General features: G+C 45.6%; 1 protein-coding gene across 1 annotated transcript in view; it reads right to left on the bottom strand.

Moving 5' to 3' along the window:
* Positions 1–8,647: 8,647 nt before the first annotated feature.
* SCUBE2 (signal peptide, CUB domain and EGF like domain containing 2) overlaps positions 8,648–22,935 on the bottom strand; it is a 41,664-nt gene continuing 27,376 nt past the window's right edge. Inside the window, exons 13-18 of the mRNA XM_055722810.1 lie at positions 15,431–15,598; positions 12,659–12,820; positions 11,287–11,484; positions 10,955–11,107; positions 9,793–9,872; positions 8,648–8,974 (exon numbers count right to left, since the gene is read on the bottom strand). Coding sequence (XP_055578785.1) covers positions 8,822–8,974; positions 9,793–9,872; positions 10,955–11,107; positions 11,287–11,484; positions 12,659–12,820; positions 15,431–15,598 — 914 coding nt within the window. The 3' untranslated portion in view covers positions 8,648–8,821. The remainder of the gene's footprint in view (positions 8,975–9,792; positions 9,873–10,954; positions 11,108–11,286; positions 11,485–12,658; positions 12,821–15,430; positions 15,599–22,935) is intronic.

Genomic DNA, 22,935 nt, shown 5'->3' with positions numbered 1-22,935 from the left:
ACAACTGGCAACCTGCATGTTTCCTCGCCAGTAACTTGGGAAAGAAGGGGGATGGCCTTGACCGATGGTCAGAGCTCAGTTCAGAAGAGGGCCTCCTGCCACTGTCACCTGAAGGAGCAATACCTGGCCCAGCAGCACGGGTCTTTCTAGGCCCTGTCTTTACATTTTGTAAAAACAGAATAATGCAAAATATAAGGTCATACACAAACCCACTCCCTCCTCATCAACAAGATTGATTGGGGGCAGTGGTTGGGACCAAGAGCTGCTAAAAAAGAAAATCTGAACAGCGTATTTTGGCTAACAGTGCCAACGTTCTCAGAAAAGCTGCCTGGAGCTGGCTACAGCTGCCCGCTAGAGCCTTTCGTGCTTTGGCATGCCTGTCCTGCAGAGACTTGCCAGCAGACCGGGAAATGCTCCTTTGGTTCCAGCCAAGCTGCTGAAGGCAGCCCAGGACAGCCAGCAGCGTTCCCCGCTCGCCCCCGCGCCGGGGCAGGAAGGCAGGAGCCGGCCACGAGCTGTTGGGTGAGCCAAGCCCCCAGGTTCCAGCTAGTTCAAGCTCTCTGCTACCAATGACCTATCCTGTTGCTGTTTGTCACCGTGGGTCTCACAGCTTCGTCCCCTTTCTCAGGGCCACGTGCCGGCCGGGGGGTGGGACCCTGCTGCCCTACACAGCACAACCAGGGCAAGGACACAGGGAGCTGCTGTCTGCCAACACCCCCAGGAGCAGCATCCTCGTGTGGGCCACCACCACCTGTGCCTTGGTACCACAGCTACCCAGATCCTCAGAAATCCCATTGTTTGAGCCCTTCCCCAACACGCCAGGCAAGACCAGACCCCGAGAGGTGTTTGAGGGAGGGATGAGGCTCTAGTATCTCAGACGAAGGTGTGCCAGCGCACATGCCCACAGCATCCCTAAGCCAGACCATCTTCTGCACCAGGTTTTACTCCTCCATTAGCATAAGTGGAAATGCATCCTGCTGGGACAGAGCGCTACGGGCCTTTGTCACACACCCTCAGAGCAAATGGTCAAGTTGGACATGTGCTGGGACAGGTATTTGTCATGTGCTGCTTTAGGCATTGCTGCATCCACCTCGCACCATGGACATGGCTGAGGGGCTTTCTGGACCAGCCGAGGAAGACAGCAATGCCCGCAGTGTTGAGCATTCAGTTCCTAGAGCTAAGCTTCCTTCTTGCACTGAATGAAGTTGCTGTTCTCAGCATGGATGAGCCTTTTCAGGGTTTTATTTTTGTAAGTTTGCTCAGAGAATTAGCACCTACAGGAGCTGGGGCGCAATAGTTACGCTCTGTAAACCAGGCAGGCCCCCTGAGCACTTCTCTGCCAGTCCTGTTTTTAATAACTGGTACCTCTCAGCTTTTCCACACAGCCCCACACACCAGCTCTAGCTCAGTAACAGCAACTTGGGCGCCTCCCAAATTCATGAGCAGGGTTGTGTCCGGCTTGTCTGCTGGACAGAGAGATGCTGAATTCCCAGTTTTATGGAGTGCTTCCTTAATTTCCACATGAAACCCCAGAAAAATCATGATCCCCCTCTTGCCCTCAGCTGCTCTCCATGGCTGGGTTTTACCCCAGCCAGCACCTCCAGAAGCCAGCTGAGCTGGCATGTTGCTACAGGTCTTCCAGCTGGTGGTGGGACATGTGTAGCTACAGAGCCTGGTCACACAGAGGGCGTGAGGCAGATGCTAGTGCTAACGCAGTGGGAAGCAACTCCCAACCTCTGGCCCTAAACCCAGAGCAGCCTCTCTGGCTCGGCTGCTGTCAGCACTAAAAGGGCTTCTGGTACCTAAATGCAAATGTCAGCCTCATGTTTGAAGCCTCATTTGCTCTTGTGCTTAACCCTGACTCCTTCCAGCTGTTTTGGGGGCACGTAGACAAATGCAGAAAACCACATATAACACCCGCCCACCCCTGCAGGTCCTTCGGCAACCCCCGAGGGCTGCGCCGAGCCAGCACGGGGTGCCCCCCTAGCCCTGTGCTGCCTGCTCCCTGCCCTGCCCACCCTTTCACACACCTCGAAGGCTCCCCTCCTTTGAGACCTCCCGTTCTCCCCTTTGCCCAGGCACAGGTTTGGTTGTGCCAGCACTGTCACAGCCCCAGCACCAAGCACGGGGCGCCAGGGAGCCCTGCCCATGCTCATGCGGGGCCCCCAGCATCACCCCGCTGCCGGGACAAGGCACCCAGGGCCCAGGAGGGCTGTAGGAAGCAAAGCCCCTCGTTGTCGCACTGCAGGTGCCTGCCCCTGAGAACGCCACGCAGAAGCCTGGGCAGGCACTGAAGCAAACAGAGGCAGTGCCCCCAGCAAGTGCTGCACCCCGCCAGGCACCCACACGCAGAGCCCGCTGCACATACCCTGCCCGGCATCCCACTCCTCCCAAGTTTATCTCCCAGGCCAGCTTCCTGCTTTTTTAAAAACTTTCACTCATTTATTTATGCTCCAGAACTGTATTTTTGCCTTTCTCCTTTCATGACAGCCATTCACTGTGAGGGCAGCCAGGCGCTGGCCCAGGCTGCCCAGAGCAGCTGTGGGTGCCCCATCCCTGGCGGTGTCCCAGGCCAGGCTGGATGGGGCTGGGGGCAACCTGGGCTGGTGGGAGGGGTCCCTGCCATGAACTAGGTGATCTTTAAGGTCCCTTCCAACCCAAACCATGCTATGATTATGTTGCACACATGGCTAGCTTATTGTCAAACACATACAGAATAAACATACAGACACACGCACACATATACATGCATGTATTTAGCACACCTCTACACTTCACCTGAACTTACTTCCAGATAGAGATTCTCCATCCAACTCACATCAAAGCTCCTGTCCATGCTTAGTATTTAGTTCCATTTCTTTTAGCACAGCAAGCGGGAAAGAACACACAAACCCCACATTCAGGCCACCGCTGCTCTATCAGATTCAGGAACAGAAGATGAAGCTTCCTCTAAACCTGGTCTAGCACAAACTTGCTCTGTACACAAGTGTTTCACAGATGTTTCTAGTGTTCTTAATTCAAGTATTCTATGTTATACCAAGACTAAGCAACAAACTGCATCTCAAGTGACCACTTCAGAATATTTCGCTGCCAATGCAACGTTTTCTCTCCTTAAAACTACAAAACCCCTATTTCATGATCCCCAGAATCATCACAGACGGGAAATTTTATGGCATATGATTAGTATCCAGGTTTGTAAGTCTACATTGCCTATTGAATAAAATTCCCAGTGAAAAAAGCAGGCTTCGCTTGCATTAGATCAAGCTTAGTTTCCTTAATGAATTCTATATTTATAGACATGTTCAATAAGAAAGAAGATTTCAAGGTCATCTTTTATGACCGATTTTTTTTATTGTATACTAAACACGGACTTATAAAAAACTTTATTACTCTTCAGTATTTAATCAGAGCAACAACTGCACTAACATATATTTAAACCGAGATTACCGATTTTCTTTTTAAAAACTTAAAAGTGGTTTAACAAGGTAGTTTAAAAGAGCATCATGCAGAAAGTCACACATAATTTGCACTGACGTGGAAAGAAACTAGACGAACTTACCTTCTGAGAGTGGAACGTGTCCCTTGAATACTCAAACACCTTCTGCTCTCCCCACAGGTGCTGTATTTGTCTCACTGCTCGCGGGCACTCTGCAGTGACAGCAGAATGCACATCGTGGAAGCAGAGCTCCACAACAGAGAGTGAAAATCTGCTTATGAGCAAAAGAATAATTCAAACTAAATGGGCAGTAGCAAGATGTGTTGTAGGACAGGTTGGTTCCAGGGATGCCTAGAAACAAACTTATTTGTACCAGCCCTGAATTTAGCTCAAGTTCTTTAAGACTTACTTGTCTCCTCCAGCAGCAGCCTCACATGAACACAGTTTGAATGCAGCAGCATTAAAGGCAAGATAGAAAGTAGATGTACATTTTAGTTGTGACAAGTTTTACATTCAGCACCTGTTGCATTTATAGGTTGTCATCTATATGCATGATAGAAAAAGCATTTGCATTTAAGTTTGTTTCATTCAGAAGTATTTGTGGACCACTATCCTTGCATTCTGTTCCCAAGGATTGTTGTAATACCATTCCTTCCTCCTTACCTGCATCAGACCTCTTCTGATTCCTTGGATTTAAATAAACTTCAAGTCTTGCTTTCTATATTCCACTACTACTTATTTCTATTATGCAAAGACCCAGAGGTCCCAGTCAGAATTTCAGCTCCCACTGTTCTGGGAGTTGACAAGATAGTTCATATTGACATCCCCTTTCCTGGAGGGTATCCGAGCACTCGTGTCCATCACTGCAATCTAGCAGGTGACAACCTTCACAGTATCAGGAGAAATATTTGAATACCACCGTTTTCTGCTGTGATTAGCTTGTAGTCATCATACTTTTCCATGACCTCTGTATTCCTGTACATCATTTACTTTGCTGCCTTTACCATATAAACCACTGTAGCCTTCTACAGCCAACAGCTGAATTACACAGTTGTATCCTCCAAAACTGCACCAAATGAACCTGGATGGCTACGCTGAGTTTAATACAAATCAGTCCTTGCCAAAGTCCTGTGATCAAAGGAAGCTAAGGGTCAAACAAACCATTTAATAAATTAAGGAGAAGATAGCTGGATTATTTTTATGAAAGTTTGATAGCTTGACTACAACTAATAATCTCAACTTTATAGCACAGAAACAAATACAGGAAAACAGTATTAAAAATTGTTATCGATCAATTCATTTATAATTTCCTATGACCTAATTCTGTTTTTTAATTCTAAAAACTGAAGCCAGCGGATTTAAGGAAAAGGTCTCATGAAACTAGTGTGATCTTAAAAATATGCTGGGAACTTGTGACTTAACACAGGTTTTACCTTTTTTTTTTTTATTATTATTATTAAGTTTAAACAAGGGGGTTTGGGGCTGTGTGTGTTTATTTTTTTTAGAAAAAAACCAGCTCAATCTACAAAGTAATAAAATACTTTGGACTTACTTTAAGTAGTTTATTCCACCTTCATACAGCTGGCTGCAACAGGCCAATTGACTCCAGCTCATCATATAGGAGACATTTTTAGCATAATTAATATTAATACCAGGATAATTCTGGTATTCTACTAGCCAGAAATATGCGCACTACTAAATATATGAAGAATTGTATCTTTATGGGTATAGGTGCAGGCTAACAGTATATTACATGAAACAGAACATTATGGTAAGCAGACGTTCCCAAGGTAAAGCCTATCTGATGCACCGTAACTTGCTAGACAAGCATTAGTTTTGTCACGAAAGTATTATTTAGCACAGCAAAGACAACAAAAAATATTACTCGAGGTTTTCATGCAACTAAAAGTTCACTGATTTATTTCTCTTATTAAGAGTAACAGTCTGAAACATTTTACATTAATTTACAATCATGAAAAAGATCCTTATGCTTATCTCATGTAGGTGACATGAAGTCATCCAGTTAACGCTAATTATTATTTCAAAAGTTAAATCCTGTTTTATAAGGTTAAGCATTTTTTGAGTAATTTCTTGCCAAAAAATAACATCAGTCTACAACCACACAGAAAGTAGAAATTAAAATTTCTACAGAGCTGCTACCATCGCTATGAAGATACAATGCCAAGTGTTACAACATTCTGCAAGTGTTTTCACTTCTCCCAATATTTAAGACTGCAAAAAAAATCCCTCTTCGCTTTTTACTGCACACATAGGATCTACAGTAAAAGGGAAAATTTTGGTTCATGACATTAGATCAAGGGTAAGAGAAGTGCTTCTGAGTCACGTACTTATTATGTAGAAACAAACGGGGCTGCGGAGCAAAAAAGGATTCTTCTTCAAGGGCAGGCTTTCCTCCTCAGCCTCGGACTGTACACCACACTTACTCCTCTCCTTGCACAGATGACAATGAAAATGGCCTGCGCACACGGGGGCAACGGAGAGGCAAAGCTGAGGTCCACGGTACCGACCGAAGGCGAGCTGCTGGCCCCGGAGCAGCTGTGCAGAGCTACAACATCGTGCCGACGAGACGAGGTGCAGTGCAACAAACCCAGAGCCCGGGTCAGTACCCCACGCACAGAGCATGAAAGCCCAACTTCACCAGTTAAAAATATCTGGATGTTTCACCACTTTTGTTTTCTGGAACCCTTGTTGAAACCACTCACTCTGATTTGAGTGTTGGTCAGCAACACGCAACAGAAACGTTCAGACCTGCAGCCTTCTTGGGAGGGAACACAGCAGGAACTGGCATGCTTCCCTGGCAGAGGGCACACAGGGCACAGCGAAGCCACTCCGCTGGGCTTGGCCCAGAAGCTGGCACACCACGGTCCTCTCCTCCCAGCGCCCCACCAGCAGCCCTCTAGCTCAGCCATGCTCTGGGGGCAGAACCGCAGCATCTCATCGCTGTCAGCGTGCTCCACCACCACAAAGCGACGCGTGGTGGGTCATTGCCACTCACTGACACACCACATCTGGCGTGGGAAGCCACCAACAGTGGAGAGGTAGGGGGTGTCCAGCTAGAGGGAAACCATCTTCAAATACGTGCCTGGGATCTCAGCACAACAGCACGCTTCACCACAAAGGCAGCAAGCCCTTCCCACCACCCTCCCTCTTGTTCTGGCACCCCTTAGCCACTCCTCTCGCCGATCACACCGCCTCGTGCCTTCTTCCAGATAGCCTTGCCCTCCCTCCCCACGAGGGCGGCAGGGACCCCGTTCCGGACGAAGCGTGCCAGCCAGGAACGCACGAGGACCTGGGCTCCTTGCTCTGTTCTGCCAGTTCACCCCCTGCTCTCCCACCGCCCCCAAGCCTGTCTGCTCCCCTCCTCCGCGGGCCTGGCAGCCCCGTTCCTGGAAGGGGCACCCACCACCCCGCCACAGACACCCACCAGCAGCTCTTGAGCTGGAGCAGGAGCTGCAGAGCAGCCGGCCAGGGCAGAGCTCTCCCTCCTGGCACCGACACCAGCCTCTCCCACCTCCGCCCAGAGCGTGGCATCTGGCGGGGCAGCAGCAAGAGGAACACAGCATCACATTGCCTCATCCTGCCAGGCTCTGCTCCCCAGCCGTGGCCTGAGGCCACTGCCTCTTCCCATCACACCACGACCAAAACGCGTCCTCGCCACGGGACAGGCTGCCTCGCATACCACAGAAGAGGGCTGCCACGGCACAGCAGTTCCCCAAGGCTGCATTTGGCAGCATTTGTGCTCCTGACAGCACAGAGAAGAGACTCGGGCCCCAGCTCTCACCGAGGGTTTCATCTGTCACACTGTGGATGTGGTATTACTCACACACAGCAGCCAAATACCACATACCAATGCAATGAAACCCAGGCAGATCTGACTCTGCAGCCTAGGAAAGGCAGCGTTTGTCCTGGCCGCAGTAAGAAATTTCAGCACCTCTCCTAAGGGGGCACGCAGAGGGAGTTTGGCACCCATCGCACCACGGGGCACTGCCAATGACCAGAAGATGGAGGCCCCAAGTCCAAGCAGGACTGCAGCCATCTCCTTCCAGACAGAAGGCCCAGAAGGCACATTACACTGAAGAAACAGTTTGTGTGGCCAGAGGACAGCAATGTAGTCTGAAGCGCAGACAGGAAAGCACTGAGACAACATTGAGATCAACACAGTTCTCCCTACAGACCTTTCCAGAATAGCTTTATCTCACATAACACAACCTGAGGAAAAGGACACAGAGTTTGGGAATCTTGAAAGCATTTTGCCATAGATGACTTCTGTGGGCACAGTCTGGTTGAGGAGTATCTTTGTACACCTACTTCTCTCCAGCAAGACAGGGAAAAGAGCTCTTCTCTGCTCAACAAGGTCATCACAAGGTGCTCAGGCAAGATAAAGAATATAAGGATTGAGGCTCATATAAGAACCTTATACAGGTGTAAACAGTGATGTACAAGAGCATAATCTATGCAAAGCCTGCATTTAAAATGGGGCTTGTGTGTTCAGCTGCAGGTGCCTGGAGGACAGAATTTTACACCAGCTGGAAGAGCCAATGCCTCATGCTGCCCCAGGCCTATGCACAGGGACAGCACTGGAATTTAGCAAAGAATCTGTTCTGTTGTAACATTTGCAGCCAGTCCAAAATGGAAGTGTCCAGTGGGTCAGGGTCTCTTTTCCATTACTGTGGTGCCCTGGCTTTATTCTGGGATCACTCCATTTAAACCAATAGGTCATTCGCAAGAACACAGTGTGATCCAGACCCAGAGCATTCAAGCTTGTATTCAGCCCTTTGCTTATTCCTCCATATGCCTCATACAACATAAAGTTCAGAGAAAACTTACACCTTGTGCAATTTTTGGACTCACTGGTTTGGACTAAAACTGTTTCAATCTTAGCTCTGAATTTCCTGCATAGCAAAAGGTAAGAGAGACATCAATCTTGTTCTCACTTTCAGCAAGACCAAACATGAACCCAGCCTTGTTGAGGTAACGTGCATTAATGGCAGCCCAGAGTTTGTCCCAAACCACACTACTTAGCCTGTCTATCGTCGTTAGCTTTTAGAGTAACTGATGAAGCAACAGGGCAGAGCTCTACAAACTTCTGCTTGGCACCATTCAGTTACAGAAATTATGGGTAGTCTCTAATTCAGAGACCCATGAAGTATCCTTGGTACCCAAAAGGTATTATCTGGAAAGGAATCAAAATTTTGTTCGCCAAAATATTTATATTAGCTGAGAAAGCCAAACTCTGCCAAGAATGGAGCTGGCAAGCTTCCCTGGAGTTTCTCTGCCAGTGTGTAAAACACAGAAAGCAGCCCCACCTACCACAACCCCTCCGTGCATGCCCAGGGCTGGTTCGTTTTTGAAGTACAGTGCCAACTATTTGTAAGGCCTCAAAAATCTGGAAACTTTAGAGCGCAGCAGCCGAATGAAGGACCTTGGGAACATCTCTCTTGACTCTTGGGCTGTGTACTTGAAGTAGTTTTGTGGATGTGCCAACACGTCAAACAACGCTTTTATCAGTTTCTTGTCCTAGAAGGAGGAAAGCAGATTTTTCAGTAATTGCACAGAGGGGTAAGGGTCAGTACAACCAAGCTTAATGACTGATGAACTCATAAAAGATGATGGGCATTTTGTTTTTCAAGTACTAATGTTTCAGGAGCTCAGAAACTAGTGGAGCAAGGCTGACATTCAGGCCCCAGGGAAGTCACTCGAGTTTCACTTCTGTCATCAGTGGCACCAGGACTTCTCCCCTCCTCATACTTCCAAATGCAGCAAACACGGGGGAGAAAGAAAAAGGAAAACACAAAAAACCCCCCCCAAAACCAACAGCAACCCAAACCCAAAACAAAACACAAAGCTGGATCTGATATCCGGCAAAAGAAAGGTTTACTTGGGATGACAGCCATTCAATCTGCCCATGCAACTGTCCCCTAACCCAGGTCAGAGAAGGGAAATCCACAATGAGATATTTTTTTTTTGCCCAGGGAGCAGAAGCCCATGCTAAGCTACAGGCTACAAGTAGTGGCACCAAGTGCTTCTCCTACAGATTAAATCCCACATCCCTCATTTTGCTCCACTGGTTCCTCCACAGCCTGCCTGAGGCTCAAGAGGCTATCTTCACCATAGATTTCACTAGCAGGTCCGATCCACCTTTAATCCCCCTGGACAAGGGGTCTCATTTCTACTGCTCTGCATGATCAGGGTGTGGTGATTCACCCCACTACCCTGAAGCAGCAAGTGTCTAGTGCACCAAGGAACAGATCCAAAGCAGAGCAGGAAGCAACCTCACTGGCACAAAACAGAATCATTTTCAATCAAAACCAACACATTTAGTGGAAGGAATATACCTTAAGTATCTCTTGATGGTTTTCAGATGCATAAAGTCTGCCATCCCGAACAATGTCTTCTATTAGTTCTTGGTAGTCCTCTACGGGGAATGCACAAGAGAGCAATTTGCAGGGTCACTTCACTTAAAACTCAATACCTCCCTCGGTTGCACATGTAAGCCCTACCCCCAGAAAAACCAGTGGCACTCATATTAGCAGTCCGAAAATATTCCAAATGCTCTTCTGTAAAGAAGCTACAAATACTGTTTACTAAGAAAACAGTGTGTTCTGTCGAGCTGCTCAGCACCAATCTGTCAAAAGCAAAAGAAATCATAATGCACGTAGGACTGGGTGCACACTGTAACCAAGCAGCCGGCTTCAAACCAGCTGCGCTGCAGAAACTGTAAATACCCACAACCTGTTACTGACTTTTTTTCTCCAGTAAGAAAGAAAAAAAGAGAAGAGGAAGCTTTCTCAAAAGGCAACCCCCCATGTCAATCAAAACTTGAAACGCTTCAGAAGAAGAGGTCTCCCCTGAAAAACTAATTTTCCACTGTTGATGAAACGCTGCAGAGCGGGGCGAGGATGGCTCCTTCACAATCAATCCAGCATGAACAGAAAGAAGCCATTACCATTCTGATATTGCTTATGCTGAAGCCCAAAGCCTCAGCTCCAGTTTCACTCCTGGTGACTCTGACAAGGATAGGGTTGAAACTCTTGCTCCCTCAAGCTTCTTTTCAATATAGGTATTTTGCTACCTGATACTAGATCACAGATGGTAGCAGCAACACAATAAATCAGAGGCACTTGGGCTCTCCCCAGTTCCTAACGAGGGGCAATCCGCTGGCACCTGAAGAAACCCAGAACTGGGAAGGCACAAAAATGCACAAGCCCTAGATTCTGGTTCTGAGCTCCGTGTTTTGCAGGTTGGAGCCCAGAATCCCAGCTCTTTGTTAGGTCTGTTGGAAGACTGGAAATATGGTGGCATTTAAGATGGCCATGCAATGCAGAATTCCTTAAATTAGCTTTAAAAGAAAAAAAGCCACTGGAAGTAGTCTCATAGCGACGCTGCTGAGAGCGCGGGGTTACCCTGCTGCTTCGCAGGGTCAAGGAGCCCGCAAGGAGTTCTGCAGTGCTGCAGCTGCACTAGTCCATACGGGCCCAGCTGCTCACAGCCACTTACCATCATACGTTACATAAGGAACTTGGAATCCTTTGGCACTGTTCCCTTCGTTCGACTTGAACTGGATCCACAGCTTCTTAGACCTCGAAGTGAAAGCTATAGGGCGTTCGTAGGTTTGGCAGGTTTCGTACGTGGTCACTGAGTTGGAAGAAGCTTTCAAAGAAAACACACAACAGGCAGTTACCTGACAATCTGTCATTTAAAGAAATTTTTACTCTTAAGTAGAGGCCGGCCAGGCTACATTTAGTTTACGTAAACAGCAATGCACGTGAGAAACCTGTGCTGCACACCAAGATAGATACCGTATGCCTCAGTAGATATTGCAGACTTACAGCTTTTTCGCATCACCAGGTAGTCTCCGCATTCATCTTCTATGGGTAGAAATATTTCTGGAACCACAATCAGAATACGGCGCTTTGGCGGTGGGTTAATATTCCAGGTGCACTCAGTGTTTGCAGGATAGTCCCCAGGGTAGTTTGGTGATTCAATATATCCAGTGTAATCTCCTAGCTCACCTCCACACTGCCTATCTGAAAAAGCAATACAGTAGGCAAGGCTAGGCAGCGAGGTCACCTGCAGCTCTCTGCCGTCACCGTCAGAACAGCACACGGGTGAGACACACAAACTTCTCTGTTCGCATCTGAGGCAGGTACACTTCTCTTTGCCAGCTTCGCTGCACACTGCTGCTTGCTTCTGCCTGAAGCAACGTTGAGACATAAAAATACCGACTAGCTCCAGTTAACAGAGCAGGGGCTACCGACCAAGTCACAGCCGAGCAGCAAGGCCGTTGTAAGAGGAGACAGAAATGGTAGAGCAAGGATGCTCCACGTACTTACACCAGACAGAACGTGTTTACAGAAGTATCAGCTGAAGTTTAACCCTAGTCTGAGTCGCTCTGCTCGGGCACCATGCCTGCAGCAGCACAGAACAGGCAGTACAGCCGGCCCTTCCTATGCACAGATCAGCACTGCGGGCAGTAAGAGAGGGTGAACTCCGGTGCAGGATGCTTTGCCTGAGCTGCCAGCCGGGCACTGCAGCACTGTAACAGTGATGTACCAGTGTGACGTGCCCAGGGAATGGATTCTTTAAGTGAGAGACATGCAGCTCCCAGGAAAATATGTCTATGTAGGTATGTGTATGTATACGTCTGCGTGTACACAAGCGTCTCCAGAGATTCTTCTGAAGAGTCGCCTCTCTGCCCTCCACTTTCCCTCTTTAGTTCACCCTCAGCTTCTCACGCTACAGCTACCGTAATCTAGAACAGTGGTTCTCTTTGTAATAGCCTCTTTCAAAGGCTGTTATTAAGAAGAAATGGTTACTAGAGCTATTGAGTTTTGTGAGCCAACTTCCATTTCTTTTAATAGAAGGGAAAGAAATCAGGGTGCCAAGAACACAAGCTTTGCTATATCATGGGGGACAAGATTTAACAGCAAGACCCAGAGTGACCCAGCACCAACTGGCAAGACACAATCACCACTTACCTTAACAAGAATGATGGAACCAGTCTGTAAAATGGACTCTCATGGACCTCAGTAAGCCATGTGGGATGAGATGCAGGCAGGCAGCAAAAGAGACGCAATACCACTGCCCTTTCTCCAGGCTCCCTGGAGCAAAGCTAAATTTTGCCCTTAGGGCCACTCTGAACCTTAATGGGCCAGTTTTTTTATTTGTAAGAGATCATCAAAACCATCTTAATATACTTACTTTTGCACTGTGTTATATTTGTTGACCCATCAAAATCAGTAGTGGTGTTTCCAGGGCATGAAATACAGTAATTTTGTCCAAACTCAGGCTGGTATGTCCCAACTGTGCAGCGAATACACCGATGAGTTGTGGTATTATAAAAATGGCCAGGTGAGCACTGAACTGGACAGTAATTAAATACATAGCATGGTTAAAGAAGTGGCAATAGCACATTAGAATGTGATTTTATACATTTTTATAGGACTTACTACAATTTCAGTAACTGAAACGCCATATTCATAAACTACAAGGGTAATAAAGCAGAACTAATTGAACAGATTTTAATTTATCAGGTCACTTTGTGCAAGTTCAGAAGTCCCAAACATAACACTATAGAGCAGTTCTGTGTGGAAGCAGTAACAAAAGATATTGGGGGGCAAGTATAACCACCATGAATTTGTAAGCAGGCCACCAGGTAGAACAGTGTGTTACCAAATGGTCTAGACACTGACATTTGACTCGGAAGATGAACTGTAGGTGGAAATACTAAAAACTGTCTTTCTTTGCCAGCTCATGCCAAGCAGCCTGTGCAGTGCTGCTGCACCCCAGTATATCCCTGTGATCAGCTCACCACAAGCAGAGGTGAAAGACTTTGGCCTTCTACAAGTGTCACACTGCAACAATATTAGTGACTGAACTGGTACGTTGCCTTCTCTCATGATCACACCCTGTCTTGCCACAACAGATGATGACCCAGGGCACAGCCACCTCCACCAGATCTGCTGCTACATTATCTCATGATGTCATGCAAATCATCATGTTAGCTAGACACATCAACTATAGCCTTCCCAGGGCTTGCTGGGAATACCTCCTGCATCACCAAAGTGAGATCCCATTCTGACACACAAACTCTTTCATAAACGTTAACAGATCTTACAGAAGTTTTAGACATGAGATAGACATAGGGGAAAAATCCTTCCTAGCACACTCACAACTTTTTTTCTAGGTCCCTGCATACAGACAGGAAGATTTCCTTCTCTCGTTACAATCTGAGGATACAGCACCCCAAACATCTTTGCTTACATCTCTGATATGCTTCTTCTAATTTGATTTTGCTTAGCTATTCTGCATCTGCACCTATACCCATCACCATCTGTACTGAAACCTGACAGGAAGCAGTCAAGAGCATCAGCCATGTATTAACTTTGCTTTTAACTCCATCACCACCTTGCTTCTTTTTCCCTGCGGCACTGAAAAAAAATAATCAAAATAAAATCTTTTCCTATTCCTTTTACCTCATTTGGCAAGTTTACCTTTCTCAGCTCAACATCAAAATAATATACTACCTTGCTTTTCAAATGTACTTTTCTGTGCTGCACCAGTCCCATTTTTAAGGTACTTTTACTCACAAATAACTCTAGTCTTGTTGAGCTTTGTAAGCTAGCTCAGCCTGCAGTCCCTCCCTACACGCTCCACCCTCCAACGCAAATGCTTCAGATACAAGTTCCAAATAGTTCTTACATCTGTCATTCCGTGTCTCATGTGGCCTCTTTCACATGCAAATCCCCGAGCTCTTCATTCCAGTTAATACAAAAAATTCCTTTAATCGCCACTCTAATTTAAAAACTGAACCTCATTTATAGACCTGTTTTTGTTTAGGTTAAATAAAACTGAAATCAGTTCCTCTTATCATGATCCAAGGTTTTTAACGTGGTTTTTTTAGTGCTTTAACTTTGCAAAATTAGGTATTAAACAACAGCATCTGTGGATTTAGTGATTCTTCACTGAAGAAATCTATTAGCTATGACATTATTGCCAGTAATATTAATTCTTCAACCATACTGCAAAATTCTTCTATCATGTTGCAATTCTCAATAGTAAACATATCTTAACTGACACTAGAGAAATCTCTTAATCCAAACCACTACCAAATGTTTGCATCAAGACCTTATTTCTACCCCTTATTTCTGCTCTATGGGAGATTTTCTATTAACACTTTTTCTTCAGGTGATTTTGGTTTAAGTGATGGTTTTTTACCCATGCTTTAAGACATTGAGCAAATCATTATACTGATTAACATTTCATCTCTCTCCATGGACACACATTTTTATCAGCATTTTCAAAGACAACTTCGTAGCTGTCTTTCATCTTTTTACATTTTAGATAACTAAGATGCTAACAAAATGCCTTCTTTTTTAAAGATGTGATCCCCACCTGATTTTCACTGCTGTGAGGAAAACCTGGGGAGCTGACTACAAGTCAGCTCACTGTGATCAGATGTAGAGTGCTCTCTGAGGTACTGCAGGGCTAAGCTGAATGCTAGCTTTTTGGATATATCCCAAAGCATCCAAGCCACTTTCTCATTATGAAAGTGAAGAAACTATTTTCTGACTTACCCTCCAGGACTGCAATTCCCTCCTTCACAATTTCATGTTGCTGCTGTGCTCAAACCCCAAATGTCAGTAAGGCATACTAGTCTGGATTGTTTTTTCTGAGACTTTTTTTTTTTTCTTCCTGCTGTTCCTCTATATGACTTTTCACACATCAGCAACTTCACTGACCAACTTTCAGGTATCTCCCAACCCCTTAAGTCTTGCATAAAAATCACTCATAGAAAGAACTGAAGCTTTATTGAGTTTTCCTGCAGCCAGCCCAGGCCAGCCAACTACGAGACCCCTGGAAGGATTGATCCCAAAAAGGAAAATGACCCTTCTTTGAATGACCCACTTGTAGCAGTTAGCAGTTACTTTTGCCTCGGAGCAACGCAGTTCATCAAATAAATGTTGACCTTACCTTTGGTCTCACAGTCCTGAAACAAGGATGCACTGCTATGCCTTGTTGTTAGACCTCCTCCGCAGGGAAAGCAGGATACTCTCCCAGCTTCAGGCTGGTATGTTCCAAGGGGACAGGGTAGGCAGGGTTTGAAGCCATCAGGAGAATATTCACCTGGTGAGCACTGATCTGGGAGAGGAAGAACACACTTGCTTCAACCTGTACGTTATAGGTGAAGGTAAGTCAGTGAGCCTGCACGGGACCTGAAACCCCGTGGTGAAACTGCTTTCCTCTTCGCTTGGGAAGTGGGAGCCAGAGTTCAGGATGGCAACTGATAGATGCAATGTGCCCTGTAAAACTGAAATAGACACTGACAACTTCTGGAGCTTCTTTGGAAATGAATTTCACATTTTGTCACAAGGCTACGCTGGACACGAGACCTGTCCAGTATCTCCTGTCATTCTGTACAATGCAATTATATAGTGATTATCTCCTCCTTATAGCTAAAGGCTCTCAGACTCCTCCCAAATGAAGTAATTTAGCGCTGAGCCTAAGATGCCAAAAATGTATATCCAGATAGGTATTTCAATCTTAATATTATTGAATATTCATACTTCATAACCACTGGCATTACTGAAGTGTGTGAAAACCTCAAGCATAACAACTAATTGCGCAAATTCACTGAACTGAACATCATGCATGCCTCTAAGACTTTTAAAGCAGAAATATTCTTGCCATTCCTCTGATAATGATTATCTGTGCAGTGGATTGCTGTGTTCTGTATGGTGCATAGATAGCACTAACCAACTGATTTTACTTAAACACACACCTCAATATTATCTAACAAGCCCAGCAATATTTATCGGTATCTCTGAAAAATTCTCGTTTTCAAACCTTTCACAAAAGTATTGGCTTCAGTGCCAGTATTTAATAATTACCCTGCTCTGGAAAGGCACAAAACACTGTTGCAGTTGTTCAGCTGTGCTGAAGAATTCTGTCCTTTTAAAGACCTGTTACGATAATAAACTGCTAGTTTTCGTTTATAGTGCCAATAAATCACTCGGTGAATAGCTGTTTTGTTAGGAAGTTAAATTGGCCTTGGCTTCATTTCAGGATATATGACTAACAACAAGCAGGGCATTAACTACTGGTCATGATCAATGATGAAGAGTTTTGTTTATGGCCGATACACTGAGTGGAATAGTGAGTGTTCTTCCTTAGCTTAAAAATAAAATACAGCAGGTTAAGCAATGCTCTGTAGCTCATCAATGCAAGCTAGTAAAGAAGTCTTCGGTCTTGGTTCTAACTTTTGCCGCCACATGTTACTTCTGCTCTCATAAGGACACACATTCATTTGCTCCCACACTTCTCAAGTCTTTCTTCATTTTATAAACATTCCTATGGAACAGCCATCTCTGTGCTCTTGTGCAACTCAACAAACAAGACTGAATGAAGGCTTTCATTGCAAGGCTCCTAATAAGGTAAGGAAAGAGCACTATTTACAATTCCGTGACAAGGAAAGACAATCAAGGTTAGTAAAGGTGATTCTGAGAAGTGGCTACTGACTTCAGAAACCCAGAAGCACCAGAAAAACCACTGCAAATCTCCTTCCCTCAAAAAACTCCATGGCTCTATGAGAAAGCAATGCTCTGAGTGGCCTCACTGGAGACCATCTGCTCTCTGCTATCCCCTTAACCTGCCTTTTTCCCTTCATTCTAATCATACGTCAAGTTTGGGGTGCTCTGCTTTTTTTGCAGAGAGTGTGTGTGTGTGTGTCTGTATTGTTTTTGTTTTGAACAGAATACTACTTTACACTGGCACATGTAAAACCATACAAATTCCACCTTAAAACTTCACTTCAGGTTTCCTGAACTTGCTCAGTCCAGCATAACGCCAGGTCAGCTAACAGAGCTCAAAGGGAGCCTGTCCCAGGCAGGAACCAAACCCACCGCCGATGTGGGAACGTTACATTTGAGAACTTATCCTATCAGATCTCTCTTGACAACTTGATCTTCTGCACACTGCTTGCCTCGAAACCACATGTAGAGCTCCCTGTGGAATACAACTGAGTTAAAATCTTCCAGGGTTATTTAGCAAAGTGCCTAACTTTTGTGAACTAGCTTGGAGAGAGGAAAGGCGAGAGGACAGAGGACAGGATGACCCAACATGGAGAGAAAGCCATGTTAACGACTACCCAGCATTTTCAGTGCAGACTGCTGCTTAGAAATACCTGTCTGGGAATCACAGAATGATTTGGGTTGGAAAGGACTTTAAAGATCAGCTAGCCCCAACCCCCTGCCATGGGCAGGGACCCCTCCCACCAACCCAGGTTGCCCCCAGCCCCGTCCAGCCCGGCCTGGGACACCGCCAGGGATGGGGCACCCACAGCTGCTCTGGGCAGCCTGGGCCGGTGTCTCGCTACTCTCACAGTGAATAATTTCCTCCCAATATCTAATCGAAACCTGCCCCCTTTCAGCTTAAAGCCACCACCCCTTGTCCTATTACTATCTGCCATTATAAAACGTCCCTCTCCAGCTTCCTTGGAGCCCCCTTTTAGGTGCTGGAAGGCGGCTGTAAGGTCTCCTCAGAGTCTTCTCCAGGCTGAGCAACCCCAGCTCTCTCATAGGAGTCTTCATAGAAGTAGTAATCCAGTCCTGTGGTCACCTTCATGGCCCTCCTCTGGACTTGCTCATACAGGTCCACGTCCTTCTTATGTTGGGGCCCCAGAGCTGAATGCAGTACTCTGGGGCTGCGTGTCTCACCAGAGCAGAGGGGGACAATCACCTCCCTCACTCTGCTGGCCTCGCTTCTTTCGACGCAGTCCGGGACAGGGCTGGCTTTCTGGGGCTGCAAGCGCACATTGCTGGGCCATGTTGAGCTTCTCACCCACCAACAGGCCCAAGTCCTTCTCCTCAGGGCTGCTCTCAGGCCATTCTCTGCCCAGCCTGTGTTTGTGCTTGGGATTGCCCTGACCCACATACAGGACCTTGCACTTGCCCCTGCTTGAACTCCATGGGGTTTGCACGGGCCCACCACTCCGGCCTGTCAAGGTCCCTCTGGATGGCATCCCTTCCCTCCAGCGTGTCAGCTGCACCACGCAGCTTGGTGCCTTCAGCGAACTTGCTGAGGGTGCCTCAACCCCAGCGTCCATGACGCCGACAAAGATGTTAAACACCACTGGTCCCAGAACCGACCCCTGAGGAATGGCGCTCATCACCTGTCTCCACTTGGACATTAAGCCATTGACCACAGCTGAGTGCAACTATCCAGCCAACTCCTTATCCACCGAGCAGTCCATCCACTGAATCCATGTCTCTCCGGTTTAGAGACAAGAATGTACTTCGGGACAGGGTCAAATGCTTTGCCCAAGTCCAGGCAGATGACACCCATCACTTTTTCCTCATCCCCCAACACTGTAACCCTGTTGTAGAAGGCCACCATATTTGTCAGGCACGATTTGCCCTTAGTGAAGCCATGTTGGCTGTCACCAACCACCTCCTTATTTTCCATGTGCCTTAGCACAGTTTCCAGGAGGATCTGCTCCATGATCTTGCTGGGCACAGCGGTGAGACTGACCAGCCTCTAATTACCTGGGTCTTCCTTATTTCCCTTTTTAAAAATGGGGTTTATATTTCCCCTTTTCCAGTTCAGCAGGAACTTTACCAGATTGCCACAACTTCTCAAATATGCTGGATAGTGGCTTATGCACTTCATCAGCCAGTTCCCTCAGGACCTGTGGATGTACCTCATCAGGTCCCATGGACTTGTGCACCTTCAGGTTCCTTAGATGGTCTCAAAGCAGATCCTCTCCTACAGCGGGCGGTTCTTCACTCTCCCAGTCCCTGCCTTTGTCTTCTGTGACTTGGGTGGCGTGGCTGGAGCACTTCCCACTGAAGACTGAGGCAAAAATGTCATTGAATAGCTCAGCCTTCTCCGCGTCCCAGGTAACCAGGTCTTTCATTTCCTTCTGGAGAGGGCCCACCTTTTCCCTAGTCTTCCTTTTATCATAAACTTACCTATAGAAGCTTTTCTTGTTGCCCTTGACATCCCTGACCAGATTTAACTCTATCAGGGCTTCAGCTTTCCTGACCTGGTCCCTGGCTGCTCGGACAATTTCTCTGTATTCCTCCCAGGCTACCTGTCCTCGCTTCCACCTTCTGTAGCTTCCTCGGCATCTTGCTGGAGACAAGCCAGGCTGACAGAGGATTCCAGCTGGACAAGCAATGGGCTTGGTTCTGTGTGCCCATGGGATTTGGGTTCACAGGATAACACCACCCTAGGTGCTGCCTCTCTGCTCAGAAATCACATCATTATCAGAGCCCCAGTGTGTAGAGTGGCCTTACAAGACGGCGCAGGCGAGGGGAACGCCAGCTGCTTTTACAACAGAAGTCACTGGTTTATGAACCAGCGTGCCTCCTGGAATTGGAGGGACTAGGCTAGAAGGATACATCTAAGAGTGCTCCACACATATTCACATCTGATGTTACTACATGCAATAATAAGCCTTATTCTCAAGGGTGTTAAGCACCCATGCTCAATTTGAAATCAATGAGACCTGAAAAAAGCAAGCAACTCCAGATTATGTTTATAAAGTATGTAAAATACAGAGACTGGAAAATAAATTAAAGTTTTAAATATTCAACTGCCTAGAAAAATGCATAACCCTATCTTTTCCCCCATGACTTCTGAAACACATCAAATCCTTCAAGCCTTTACAGATCCTACATGCATATCAGAAAAGAGGTTAAGACATCCAGATACAGATTTAGCTGTTTACAGTCTAACGAATACTTACTCAATGCAAATATTAAAATTACTCGAAGTGATGCCCAAGCTTTAATGCCTCTTAAATATATCAGTTTCTTCACATGACTACCTCAAACTAAGCTTTTCAAAGTGGTACAAGCATTCAGAAACCCATTCCCTGTAAACTGCTCCCAGTTCCTCCCCATCTTCCATGCAGAAATGTTCCAACACAGACCACCTATCTAACCCCATGGGAGTGCAGAGCAGGGGTAATGAGGAAAGCCTGTTCAGAAGTTTACAGCACTTACCAGGGCCCAATTTAGCATAACAAACAGACTTGGTGTTAGGTTCAACTATAGTAACATTAATTTTAGTGACTTTATATCGACACAGAAACCATCCCACGGAAATCCATAGGACTGTGCATGAAATTAGGATGACACAAATGAATCCCCTCTAAGAAAAAACAAACAAACCAAAATGAACAATAAAAAACCAACACAAAACAAAACAAAAAAAACCTAAAACCAAAGAAACACCTCTAAGAGTTCAAACTTTTCCTGTCATCTGTTTAAATTAAATCAAAAAAATTCATGAGCTTCATTTCACAAAACTAGAAATGGCACAGTCCCACCTGACACATGCAAAATACCCAGCTGAAACAACATCTGAAGATTTGCAAATAATGGCATTAAATCAGAATTCCAGTGGCTGGCTTTGCTTTTTTTTCAGAAACCTGATTGTTTTTCTCCACGTGAACAAAAGAACCAATTGCCTCTAGTAGACTTCATTTCTGAAGCCGCTGTCTTTGTTTGTCTTCAATACGCATTAAAAACCCAGTCTTGAGGCTCATGCAGCTGTTTTAAAGAAAAAAAAAATACGTGAAAGCTTTTCTGATGCAAAAGCAAGAAGAAAGGGGGGGGGGGGGAGAAGAGAGGGGCCCACAAGGAATCAGGATTAACAGTTACAAAGACATTGAAGGGCTCTTCCCCTCTTTTCAACAGTTAGCCTTTCAGCATTTGCTCCTATAGACAAATGCTGCAGTACCACAGTGGCTGAGAAGGTGAACCTCATAAAGGAGGTCATGATCCACCAATTCACCATTTCCTTAAGAATGATGCCTTGACTTTATAAGGAAAATCACCAACAACTGATGCAAATTGATTCTGAAGTGGCATCCTTTAAGTTATTGTGTTTTAGCGGTTCACAGATTTAGGTCACATGAGATGGTTACACAACCCAAGGATTTATGTCTTAGATCTATGATTGTCAGAGCAAGAACATCAGCAGAAAAATAGCACCTTTTCTCCCATCTGTTAATTAATTTCTTCTTGCCAGATTTTTATGAAATTCTAAAAATAAAAAAAGCAACATGCAGTTCTCTGTGTGTAACACAACTATTAATTGTAACAACTGCAAAGAAAGGCAACGCTTTGCTTTTCTCTTTGAATATCTCTCATACTTTTACAATACTAGTATAATTTTGTCTGAAACGTTAAGATTTTATTTGCATTCCCTTACCTAAGGGGACAAAACCTGATGAATGCTGAGCAATGAAATGCATCAACACTTCCCACACGAGGTAAAGGTGCTCAGCATTTACATCAGAGCACTGCCTATACCAGTGCTGCTCACGCTTGCTGTTCTCTGAAGTGACAGCTGTTTGGATGAATCCACTTGCGACTACCGTGCAAGCAAGGGCATGCTCACATCTTCTTTTATGCAGCAGTTTCAGGGAATGGTACTTTTCATTGTCTCCTTCCATCTCTCAAAGGATTCATGTATCCAACACAAAAAAATATCAAATAGAACAGGCAAGGTGTACTGTCAACTGATGTTGAATTGTGATACTGATGTGATCAGGGTATGACAGTTTTAAGCAATGGAAAAGCAGCTAAACTGCTTGTTTCTCCCTCAGTGAGAGTAAGGCAAAAGCGTCTCAATAGATACCAACTTCTCTTTCAGTATGGAGGTTTCTGGTAAATCAGTTTCTGATAAGAAATTGCTAGTACCTGAACAGTTTGGTCTTTGGCTGTTAGATCTGTCTAAAGCCTAGCTCACACTGGAGAAGGAATACTCGTAGCCTGGTTAATGAACGAAACTGCATTCTCCCCAAGACAAATCTCTGGAAGAAGCGTGTAGCATATTTCCAGCATCCTCAGATGGTTGATCCAGTCTTAAAGCACTGTCATTCAAATAAGGATGTTTTTTACCAGAAGATCTACTTCAGTATGGAAAGGTCACACTCCTGCTACGAGAGTCCAGTTCTCTGGGAAAGTCAATGAAGGTTTCATTTTGCTATATGCATTTCCTGTGATATACATTAGTAGAGACCTACTGCTGGTTGCTCCTTGGAAGCCATTCACAAGACTTCATGGAATTAATCAACATCAGCCAGTGTTAAACACGCTTACTCATTGATACAGAGCTCACACAAAACAAGGTAGACAAATGCAACACTTGAACATCTAAAGCATCAGCAAAACCCAGGCAGAACTGTATGTTGAATAAACTGGAAATAAAACACACCACTACCGCTCAGAATTAACAGTTAATTCCCTTTTAGCATCAATAGCTGTTTAAAGAAGAGCAGACACACACATGTAACCATTCAGCATATTAGGAATGATGAAATATCTTGAAAATCACATCTAATCTGTTCCTGGTGCCTTTCTGGAGCTTTTTTTTCCTGTGCTGTGCCCCACTGCAAATAGTACGAGTTAACAGGGGAACATCAAGAAGAATACCACCTCACCGACAGCATGAAACCGAATGAAGTT

Source organism: Falco cherrug, chromosome 10 (genome assembly GCF_023634085.1).
Source record: "Falco cherrug isolate bFalChe1 chromosome 10, bFalChe1.pri, whole genome shotgun sequence".
In the NCBI taxonomy this organism is placed as follows: Eukaryota; Metazoa; Chordata; class Aves; order Falconiformes; family Falconidae; genus Falco; species Falco cherrug.
The sequence above is the reverse complement of the archived record's forward strand: the minus strand, read 5'-3'. Positions and strand labels throughout refer to the sequence as shown.